General features: G+C 38.4%; 1 protein-coding gene across 1 annotated transcript in view; it reads left to right on the forward strand.

The window, feature by feature from the left end:
• LOC127640202 (talin-2-like) overlaps positions 1-12,306 on the forward strand; it is a 188,375-nt gene that overhangs the window by 159,414 nt on the left and 16,655 nt on the right. Inside the window, exons 42-51 of the mRNA XM_052122659.1 lie at positions 139-240; positions 935-1,054; positions 3,364-3,510; positions 6,152-6,318; positions 7,032-7,215; positions 8,279-8,404; positions 9,514-9,630; positions 11,259-11,444; positions 11,995-12,102; positions 12,189-12,294. Of these exons, the coding sequence (XP_051978619.1) occupies positions 139-240; positions 935-1,054; positions 3,364-3,510; positions 6,152-6,318; positions 7,032-7,215; positions 8,279-8,404; positions 9,514-9,630; positions 11,259-11,444; positions 11,995-12,102; positions 12,189-12,294 (1,363 nt within the window). The remainder of the gene's footprint in view (positions 1-138; positions 241-934; positions 1,055-3,363; positions 3,511-6,151; positions 6,319-7,031; positions 7,216-8,278; positions 8,405-9,513; positions 9,631-11,258; positions 11,445-11,994; positions 12,103-12,188; positions 12,295-12,306) is intronic.

Genomic DNA, 12,306 nt, shown 5'->3' on the forward strand with positions numbered 1-12,306 from the left:
TGGCATCCAATCTCTGTTCTCATTTATTTTCTCAGAATGATCACAGTATTGCGCACATGCACTACACAAACACCGTCATTTGTATTAGGATTCGTTCCAGCATTGCATCATTGTTATCTGGGTCTGTTCGCTCCACAGATGGATGAAGGTACTCTGCCGGAGCCTGACGGCACTTTTGTGGATTACCAGACCACCATGGTGAAGTTTTCAAAAGCAATCGCTATTACCGCACAGGAAATGGTGAGCACACTTCCATGGTCACATTCTCCATTGGCTTACTCAAAAGACTCCCACTTCCTCTCTGACACTTGTTGGCTTAATGTGTGCCATTTTAAATGTTTACTTATTGCATCATGGGTTATTGTCGGGCCGGCATGGACTTTTTTTCAAATTTTCTGCATTGAAAATACATGGAAATACTGTGGGAAATATGCAGAATTCTGCATAATGGATGTAAATATGCTGAGGGTATTATATTGTTATTTGTAAGTATTGTTAAATTATCCAAAATGATAAATAGTTGTACTTGTATGGGTGTTTCTTCAACTTTGGCACTTTGGCACTGTGAACTTCTAGAAAGTAATGTGTTTTTCCACCGCATCTCAAATTTTGTATTGTGCTTAATAGTATTCTGTGGTCGAAATTACACTGATGGAAATTCTATTCTTTGTTTTATAAATAAATTTTTTGTCTTGCTACATTTTATGTATCCTAAATACAATCAAATTATATTTTCACACTTTTTGCATAATTTGGCAAGTCACATACAGGGGGAAAATATTGCCTAGATAATTGCCAAATATTGCCAAAATATTTTTGGGTGTTCTTTTCCTTTAATGAAAGAAAAAAAAGTCAATTTCTGACACTGCTGTGCATTGATTTCATAGTTACCATGCTTGTTTACACTGCTGTGTATTCTGATATGTGACCGCAGATGACTAAGTCTGTGACATGTCCGGAGGAGCTGGGTGGGCTGGCGTCTCAGGTGACAGTGGATTACAGCCAACTGGCACAGCAAGGCCATCTGGCAGCCGCCACCGCCGAACCAGAGGAGGTGAGGATCAATCCAGACAAGTGCTGATGATACCCCATGACCATTCATCTGGGATATACTTGCTCACACACACACTAACAGAAGCACAGATGGCCCGAGCCATCTCTCAAACTCAAATTTTCCAAGCAAAATTTATAGTTCTGTCGATATTTTCATTTATGCTTTTCGTAGACACTACAGTACATTTTTATCTGTATATGTGTTCACTGGGAACCAGCATTGGGTAAGTTACTTTCTAAAACACAAAAAATAGAAAAATAATATTATTTTATAAATATCTGTAACCCAAGTAATGTACTTAAAAGTAACTTAATTGAAAGTCAGTAACTGTAATCTGATTACAAACATTTTAAATGTAACGTGCTTCTACTTTTTGTACCAAAAATCCATTAGATTACAGCAATTATTTACCTTATAATTAGATTACAGCCAATGCTGCTGGGAATCTATTAGTTTGGCATTGCCAGCACCATTCTCAACCTGTTAAAACACCTTTTATGTTATTCCAAACCTGCATGACTGTCTCTCTTCCCTAGAACACAAAAGGAGAAGTTTAGCAGAATGTCCGCAGTGCTCTTTTCCATACAATGACAAACGCTGTTGAGCTTCAAAAATAATGAAAAAGCACCATAAAAGTGGTCCACTTCAATAAATTTAAACCATATATGGTATTCGGTTATTTATAATATTTACTAATAGAAAAGTGATACATTGAATTTTTTTAACCTCAGATTCATTGGCCTTTCAAAAGGAATAGTTCACCTAAAAATGGAAATTCTCTCATCATTGACTCATCCTCATGCCATCCCAGTGTGTAAGACTTTCTTCAGCAGAACAAAAACAAAGATGTTTGGAGGAATGTCTCAGCTCTGTTGGTCCACATAATGCAAGTGAATGGTGACCAGAACTCAGAAGGTCCAAAAAGGACATAAAGACAGCATAAAAGTAATCCACACAACTTCAGTGGTTAAATCCATGTTGATAGGTGTGGGCAAGAAACAGATCAATATAGAAGTCATTTTTTTACTATAAATCTCCACCTTGTACCAGCCCCAACCAGTATGTGCCTGAATGTGAAAGTCACTTCCACACCAGAATGTGGAAGGAAAAGTGTAGATTTTTATTTTTGGACTTAAATGTTGACTGTTTCTTCAGAAGATATGGATTAAACCACTGGAGTCTTATGGATTACTTTTATGCTGACTGTATGTCCCTTTTGGACCTTCTACGTTCTGGTCACCATTCACTTGCATTGTATGGACCAACAGAGCTGAAATATTCTTTTAAAAATCTTCATTCGTGTTCTGCAGAAGAAAGAATGTCATACACATCTGGGATGGCATGAGGGTGAGTAAATGATGAGACAATTTTCATTTTTGGGTGAAATATTCCTTTTAGTTTATATGCTTTTCATTTCATTGAATACATTCAGGTTTTAAGAAATTCATTTAAAGATAGCCATACATTAGGTTTTGAATGAGGGTGAGTAAGCTGACTGAAATGTTCAATTTGGGTGCACTAATCCTTAAATTCACATTATTTGGGTCTGTTTCTTGTAAGTGGAATATTATTTCATGTAGCTCAACTGGTAGAGCACAATGACAGCAACATAGATAACAGGTTCAAATCCCATGCTGAATAAATGAACCCCTTGGATGCACTGCAATTCCAACTGAATAAAAGCATCTGCCACATGATTGAATGTAAATAAATGTAACCTCATTCACAGTCTTATTTTAGCACAAAGCTAATGAAAACACATGTGCTTCAGACATGCACAGACTCACTGTTATCCTTTAGGTCATGATCAAAGGGGTAAACACCAGCCAACACATTTCACACCTTTACTTGATCAAATTGTTTCTTCCCCATGTTCGGAAAAAAAAGTAAACGCACTAGCCACCAGCTCTCTCTTTGCTAGCGTTTTAACATAAGTGGCCGCTGCTGTTACCATAGCAACCCTGCACCCCCACAAGCCTTAAAAGCCCATTGTGATATTCATAATGAAGAGCCGCCCACCCATGGATCTGTGTCAGGTAATGAACATACAGTGCTGTCAGGCCCCCTCAAAAGCAGTCAGAATCACTTCTTAATTATTGCATAGAGCTTTGCTGAACGGAAGCAGAGCCTTTTCAGTCGCTGAGATTTAGATTTGGAACCAGATTCACGCATAGAGGCTGATTGACTTGGATGGCAACTCTTTCGTAGACTTTGATAGTTCACCCAACAATGAAACATTTTGTCATTCACTCACCCTCATGCTGTTTCAAACCCATATAGCATTCTTTTGGTGCCTTTTTTTTTTTTAGGTGGGATCCCAGATCAAGAGCCGGGTGCAGGAGTTGGGTCACGGCTGTATCTACCTGGTGCAGAAGGCTGGAGCTCTTCAGATGAGCCCGACGGACAGTTTCACCAAGAGAGAACTGATCGAATACGCTCGTGCCGTCACTGAAAAGGTAAGCCTGTTTGCCACTGTTTGTAGTTGGTACTTTACAGCTGTACAGCTTTCCTCGTTACAGCGCTTGCAAGGCAGTACTGTATTGATAAAAAGGGTTTGTTCTACAGGAAATCGTTAAACATAAGTATTTCACTTCTGTGGTTAATTCGGTGCAAACCACTTGACGTACAGACTCCATTCCAACTTGTTGTTGATGGCTTCAGCCTTTTTGCTATCTGTTTTTGGTTTTTATACTCTGATTTAATCACTGAAAAAAAAAGCTTTGCTTTGTCGGCGCATGATTTACTGTGAATGTTTGTTCCAGGTGTGAATGGCTTGTTAGGAATCCATTGTTTTGATTCAAAATGTTGATGAAAATTTGTGCTTGGTGTGCAAAGGCCATTACTCTCTGCTTCTGATGTCAAAACATGCACACACATTGGATAAGCCGGTAAGAACGGCAGTAAATGTGTTTACATGTGACGGGAATCAGTGTAATGGGCAAAAATCTACCTGTGTCAAATATCAGTCGTTTTTTGCGTAAACTGTTTCTGAAAAACATTTAAGGTGTTTACATGAATTATACATTGTTGGCTTATTAAGCCAAATAGAAGATTGTGCATGTAACGCACTCAATGAGAGTTGACTGCCCATTTTCAGTGAGTGTGAATGTTCTCGAATTATTCCCTGTTTCTTTTCTTTATGTTGAATATTGTAAATGCCATTCATCATGGTGTTATATTGTCTTTGATTACATCTCAATAGCTGGAGTTTGTTTAGTCACCGCTGTGGGCGTGCTGTTGCCCCTCACTGCTTTAAATGAGCTCTGTTTGAATGTGTGCGAGTCCCCCGCCAGCCGGATTCAATTCAAATCTCTGCTCTTGCCTGGAATCATTTCTCTATTAAATGTGAATATGGATGGTCACCTTTGAATGCCTCCCTCATGGCTTTCCAACTATTGGTGAAGATAACGCTATCATTCTCTCTCTCTCTCTCTCTTAGTATAATAGTTTTGCTCTAATGGACTTTTCCATCTTTCTCTGTGCTGTCAGCTGCCTGTCACAGCCTATTTCTCAGCCTCTATCTCTCTCTGGTGTTTGTGCTAGACGTAGATATTTTTGCTCAGCTGTAAGATAAGTTTGTGTTGCTTCTATGGTAGTCTCAGGCTGCGTCCACATCCATTAGTACATTTTAGTTGAAAACTGATTAATTATGACACAGAACAAAACTTATTTGGTTTAAATATGTTTATGCCTCTCATTCACACTAAAATGGAGTGTCCTCCACCAAAAATGCTCTCCATAACTGCATGCTTTGGAAAAGGTTGACATTGAAAACTGAGTTTTCAAACTTAAATGGATTCGCGTGGGTTTAGCCTGAGACCCATAGACTGTTCACTGCCTGTCTGATAAATATTGCTACATAAAACTAGAAGATAAGAAAAGGATTATTTTATTTATTTAAATTTAAAAACTTTTTGCATTCTGTTTTCTAAGTACCAGGTGGTACTTTACGAAGCATGACATTTTACAAATAAAATTCTTCTTAACTACTATTTTCTAACTAAAGAAAAAGTTAAGAATATTTTGTGTTTCTAGAAAATGCATCTTTAGAATGTTTTTTAATCCTCAACATTAATAGCTAGATGCTTTCTTAAGAATTTCTTATAATTTATCCTAAGATCTTTCTTAATTTTCTAATGAAGATGTTCGTGAATTCAGCACCAGGTTGATGTAACGAGCACATTTAAAGGAATAGTTCACCCAAAATGTTAATTCTCATAATTTACTCGCCCTGTTGCGTACACATCCCTGATGTGTATGACTTTCTTCTGCTGAACACAAAAGATTTTTAGAAGAATATCTCAGCTATATAGGTCCATACAATGCAAGTGAATAGAGACCTGAACTTTGAAGCTCCAAAAGCATATAAAGGCAGCATAAAAGTTATCCGTAAGACTCCAGTGGTTTAATTTGTGTCTTCTGAAGCAATATGATAGGTGTGGGTGAAGAAACAGATCAATATTTAAGTCCTTTTTTACTATAAATCTCTACTTTCATTTCCACATTCTTTTGTTTTTGGTGACTGGGCAGGGAGGAGAATTTATAGTAAACAAGGACTTAAATATTGATTCGTTTCTCACCCACACCTATCATATTGCTAATGAAGACATGGATTTAACCAATGGTGTCTTATGGATGATTTTTATGCTGCCTTTATGTGCTTTTGGAGCTTCAGAGTTCTGGACACAATTTACTTGCTTTGTGTGGACCAACAGAGCTGAAATATTCTAAAAATCTTTGTTCTAAATTTTTATTCTAAAAATCTTTGAACCCTACATTTGAACGTACCAATACTAATTAATAGTCAAACTTTTTTCATTGTAAATTTTCTAAATATAATTACATATTTATATATTAATTACATAGCTATTAAATGCTTTAATTAGTTCATTAGTGTTGACTGTGTTGTGTAAAAGCATTGTAAAAACTAAACTGCAATAGTGTGTGAACAAAGAGTGTGTTTGCTTGGTGCTTTACATTCTAAACGTTATTCATTTCATTAATAGCACTTAAGTTAAAGTCCTATGGCGTGGAAAGCTGTGCAGACGTTGCCTATGGAATGTACTGTATGATGAAGTGTGATTCTCTCTCCTGCAGGTGTCTATGGTGTTGTCTGCCCTGCAAGCAGGTAATAAGGGCACTCAGGCCTGCATAACAGCGGCCAGTTCAGTCTCCGGCATCATTGCTGACCTCGACACCACCATCATGTTTGCTTCTGCCGGCACTCTCAATGCAGAGAACGAGGAGTCCTTCGCTGACCATAGGTGAGACCCGGCAGAATATTTCAGGATTTCCGTAAGAGCATGGTCAAAGGTCCGAGGAAATTATTTTTATGACTATTATGAACATTTCCCCCACAAATTTTCATTATATGATGGAAAATAAAATCTCTAGTGGTGGCGTAGTGACTCGTCTCAGTCCAGATGGCGGAGAACGAATCTCAGTTGCCTCCACGTCAATCCATGCATCTTATCAATTGGCTTGAGCGTGTTACCACGGAGACATGGCACGTGTGAAGGCTTCACGCTATTCTCTGCGCCATCCACACACCCCACCGAGAGCGAGAACCACATTATAGTGACCACGAGGAGGTTACCCCATGTGATTCTACCCTCCCTAGCAACCGGGCCAATTTGGTTGCTTAGGAAACCTGGCTGGAGTCACTCAGCACGCCCTGGATTCGAACTCGCGACTCCAGGGGTGGTAGTCAGCGACAATACTCGCTGAGCTACCCAGGCCCGACAAACACATATATTTATTTATTTGGAGTAAAACAAAAATCTGTGGTAATCAACACTATGCCATAGACACATTTAATGGAGCTTAACGTGCTAAAGTTATGTTTTGGGTCTCAGAGGAAGGAGAGGCGAAAGACTAAAAAGAGAATAACCCAAGAATAGTCTTTGTACAGGTAATAGAATAGGGCACAGAACATTGAGTGTGTTATCAGAAGCATGTTTATTTCTTCACTTTTCAGGGAGAACATATTGAAAACAGCCAAAGCCCTGGTGGAGGACACCAAGCTGCTTGTGTCTGGTGCTGCATCGAGCCAGGAAAAACTCGCACAGGCCGCCCAGTCCTCTGCCAAGACCATCACACAGCTTACTGACGTGGTAAAACTGGGCGCCGCAAGCATGGGCTCAGAAGACCCAGAGACACAGGTGCGTGATTCACAGTTTGTGCTCTGCCGTATTTACATAATCTGTCAAATCTTTTTCACACTGATTTTTGCTTCTCTTTCCATCTGTTCCTATATATGTCCTATATACATCTATATCCTGTTTTACACCTGGACTCAGTGTACTGAGAATGTCATTAGCTCTTCTCTCAAGTGTGTTGGTGACTCTGATAAGCAAGAACACTTTCTCTAACTCATATGTCTAAGAGTCAATGGCATGTATTAGGGGTCAGCAGAATGGCCAAAATCTTTTGTGTTTACTAAAGTTATATTGTGTAACAGTATATGCCAATTTTGACATGTTTTGAGGGTGTTGCAGAAAGCAGGGAAAGAACAATGCCAGGGTTCTTCCTCCATTAGATTTTTTTCCATACAAAATTTTGCACTGCCGGGGCAAATTTATTTATATTAATCTTGCGTTCATTTGCACAGTGCGACTGAAGCCTAATTTTCACCTGAGTGTGAACCACTCACACCAATTATCTGCTCTGCTGGAACCTACTGCATCTCTAGAGTGCGCAAGTCAACCTGGCTTCCCTCGATATTGCAACGCAGACCACAGAACTGATGCAGCCCATTTGAATTCTAGTGAGAATGTTCTAGTTTAAAGCACAATGGAAGAACTCAATCCTCTCAAAAAATAGACAGCCCTAACATGCTAAACAGCACTGAGGAGGAAAAGAGATACATTACAAATTACACATCACCCCCACCCTTACTGATCATGATTTTACAGAAATAACAGTAATTGTATTTTAACAAAATCTTTTAGTTTCATATTAACGATCTATTAGGTAGAATCTATTAAACCTTTTTTATAACAAATGTGGCAGCTGTAGTTAAAGTTTCTAAATGTGTTTAGGCTACATTTTCATAACAAATACAATATGTTCTTTTTAGAAAGACTAGTCTTGAGTCACCACTTTGTGTCCAATGAAAAATGTGGGTCTTGAAGAAAAAACTTTGAAGAACAATGCCATATTTTTGCCAAAATAGGGGACATCAACCCAATGTTAAAGACACACCGTTTTCTCTGTCTTTCTCAGGTGGTTCTGATAAATGCTGTCAGAGATGTTGCCAAGGCTTTGGCTGAGCTGATTAGTGCCACTAAATGTGCCGCAGGCAAAGCAGCGGACGACCCCTCCATGTACCAGCTGAAGAGTGCCGCCAAGGTACTGTGTGTGTGTGTGTGTGTGTGTGTGTGTGTGTGTGTGTGTGTGTGTTAGAGTGACTCAATGGCCACATTGCAGGGGACAAAACCAAGCTGTGATAATACACTGTAAAGATGGCTAAAGTGCATTATTTCCTGTCCACCCACCCCGACCTCCCCACTACTGTCATTATTACAATCTAGCAAAGCATATATTATTAACTTTGTAAACCTTATTACGCAAAAATTAAAATGGAACTCGCTGATTTCCAGTTATGCTGTGGATCAGTGTGCACAGTTTATCATATGAAGTGATAAAACTTTCCCCAGGCCTGTATTAGCAGAAATTGTATGGGTTCCAAGCTGGAATCTTACTTCACTATCTTTTCATGCATTCCTTAATCATTTATTCATTCACAGGATTGCAATGTAATATTATATGTTTTGTTTATCATATTTAAGTAATGATATTTTATTCAGTTTGTGATGCTCTTGTGACCTTCACACAGATTTATTTTTTTACATTCCTCCAACATATGGTGAATATTGGACCTCTGGGATTTCCCAGAAGGCATTCATTGCACTTGTTTTTGCAGTGTATGTTTCAAGAAGTGGTGGTATCCCTCAGGGCTCAGTATTGGGTCCTTTTTGTTTTTCTTATATTTCTAGCTTTGCTTAAAACAAGGTTTATATTCTGTTAGAGGCCTCAGCTGTGGTCCATAAAAAAAGATCAGGTTTAATCACAGGACACTTTGCTGATGTTTTGTTCTGTATTTATTTTGAATTGAGTTTTTGTTTTTCCTCCTTTTATAAAAGGATTTTTTTTTTTCATGATTTACAAGCCATTTCTGTGTGTTGTTCCTTACCCATGTGACTTTCTTCTTCAATTAACATTTTTTGTAATATACTGGTCGCTATGTTCCATGCAATAACAATAAATGGTTATACATGTGTAAAAAAAAAAAATTAATATGACCGTTCGATTCATTAAAAAGTTCCAACTCAGAGGAATCATTTGTTCACAAATCTGACATCGCTCTCGTGAACTCACTTTGGGTATGAGAAAAGGGCATTTCAAATAAAATTATCACTGAGTGTCATTGACTGCTTTCTTTTTTTCTGCTGATGCAGGTGATGGTGACAAACGTGACCTCTCTCTTGAAGACTGTGAAAGCGGTAGAAGATGAAGCCACTCGCGGAACGAGGGCTCTGGAAGCCACAATTGAGTGCATCAAACAGGAACTTACTGTACGGAATATTGTTTAGCTCTATTGCAAAGCCTAGTGAGCTGCCTCATTGCTTATAGCTGCCTTTTAAGGTAACATCCTAACTGAAACAGAACCAACTGATTTCAGTAAAGTTTGTATGTTAGCATATTGCTAAGCTAACAACATGATACACTTATCAGCAAATTTTGGGTAAAATAAGAAATTTTTAATCACACTGAACAAGTTTTATCTATATTTCAGTATTGAATGAGAAAAGTTCATAAGTTTATTATCAGAAGCATGCCTATGATGCCTTAAAATGCCTCCTCCAAAAGGGAGCTCACTTGGTTTATTACAATTGTTTATCTCACTTGTGACATACAATCTCGCACACATTGGAATTGTTCCAAGAGACACTTTCTTAAACTCTCAAAACTCGTTGGAAATGTCAGTTGTGTTATGTCTATTTTGATCTCGATTAAGATATACTAATTCAATCTCCGCTTATTACCATCTACCCATGAATTAGTACCAATTAGGTCTGGCCTAATTACTTTAAGCCTATATAGAGACTAAGCCTGTCCATCTGTGATATGCACTGGTAATACAAAGTGGGGAGTTTGTCTGAGAATGTGCCTGTTCTCCAACTGCTCCTCGTTCTACTTCTCCCATGGGCATCCCTACAGTACTCCACTTATCAGGGGCTATGTGACAGATTGAGATATTGAAACAGGAATGCAAAAGATTCCTTGCTGTTTGTTTTATCTTCTGGTTTAATCCTCATGTTATCAGACTACTGTTGTGGAGCTCTGAGCATTCAGCAAGCGTGACTGTGTTACTTTATTAGTGCACTGACAACACTACACTTATGTAGTTGGCTTATCTTGTATATGGGGTTGGTGTTGTTGTTAAAGAAAGAATGTTCCTTTAATCTCAGTTTGCTCCAAGGAGACTTTCATTGAAACTTAAAGGAATATTTCACCCAGAAATTAAAATTACCTCATCATTTACTCACCCTCATGCCATCCCAGATGAAGACACACATGAAGATTTTTAGAAGTATATCTCAGCTTTCTTAGTCCAGCATAAACGTAATCCATATGGTTAAATCCATATTCTTCTAAAGTGATATGATAGGTTTGGTTGAGAAACAGATCAATATTCAAGTCCACGTTTGCTATAAAATCTCCTCACTGCCCAGTACATGGTGATATACCTGAAGAATGTAAATTGCTAAAAACAAATGAAGAATGTGATGGTGAAAATGCAGATTTATAGTAAAAATTGGACTTAAACATTGATCTGTTTCTCACCCACACCTTTCATATCTCTTTTGAAGACTGGGTTTAACCACTGGATTTGTATGGATTAATTTTATGCTGCCTTTATGTGCTTTTTGGACCTTCAAAGTTTTGTTCAACATTGTATGGACCTACAGAGCTGAGATATTCTTCTAAAAATTCTTCATTTGTGTTCTGCTGAAGAAAGAAAGTCATACACATCTGGGATGATATGAGGGTGAGTAAATGATGAGAAATACATTTAAACTACAAATATGCATGAAAGTTACAAACAAATTCCACCAAAACCAGTCATGTGATGAAAAATAAAGACTAAAGAGCTATAGATGTAATGCATATAATGTCTACCTGACTATCTTTCTTCCAGGTTTTCCAGTCCAAGGACTTTGCGGAGAAAACGACCACCCCTGAAGAGTTCATCCGCATGACCAAGGGCATCACAGTAGCAACGGCCAAAGCGGTGGCAGCAGGCAACTCTGCCCAGCAGGAAGATGTGATATCCACTGCCAACCTGAGCCGAAAAGCCATCTCTGACATGCTGTCCACCTGCAAGGTGTTTATACACATCACACACACACAATATCGCTACATGCTGATCAACAGTACCATTTGGAACTAACCCACTTTTGACTCCTAAACTGCACCATCTAGTGGCATGTCTGACGGTTGCTACTAGCAACAGTGTAAGGCAACTGTCATTTGTTAACTTTTAGCCAACATCCTTGAGATTATATTATATTATCATTATCATCCTTGAGATATAATTAAAACATTTCGATTTTCAGGCATAGAGACTGCTTTACATGTCTCATCACTGTAGCTAATGTGATTTATGAAGTGTATGCTCTTACATTTGCCCCCACCTAGAATAATTGCCACTGAAGTGTATGTATTAGTAGTTAAATAAAATGGGTTAAATTACGATATTGCACATAAGATTGCATAATATTATAACACTATCATATTTTATTAGACTAATAAAATTGCACATTGTAAGACAACGATACTTGTTTCCTGTTTTATAATTAGCTATAATGTGAATTTAACATTAGATGTGGCACAGGTGTAATGTAGGTCACATGTTGCAAATGTATATTTCACAGCAAGCCGCATACCACCCAGAAGTAGGCAAGGACGTGAGGAATAAAGCTCTGCTCTACGGCATCGAGTGCACCACCGGATACATCGACCTGCTCGAACATGTCCTGCTCGTGAGTGTGTGCGAAATTGAATGGCTTGTGTTTATGCTTGTGTTTGTGCGAGCCTTTGTAACTTTGCGTGTTTACTCTAAACGCAGGTGCTACAGAAACCCACGGCCGAACAGAAACAACAGTTGGCTGTACTGTCCAAGAAAGTGTCCGGATCGGTCACAGAGCTAATTCAGACTGCCGAAGCCATGAAAGGTGAACACAAAC

Source organism: Xyrauchen texanus, chromosome 49 (assembly GCF_025860055.1).
Source record: "Xyrauchen texanus isolate HMW12.3.18 chromosome 49, RBS_HiC_50CHRs, whole genome shotgun sequence".
Lineage (NCBI taxonomy): Eukaryota > Metazoa > Chordata > Actinopteri > Cypriniformes > Catostomidae > Xyrauchen > Xyrauchen texanus.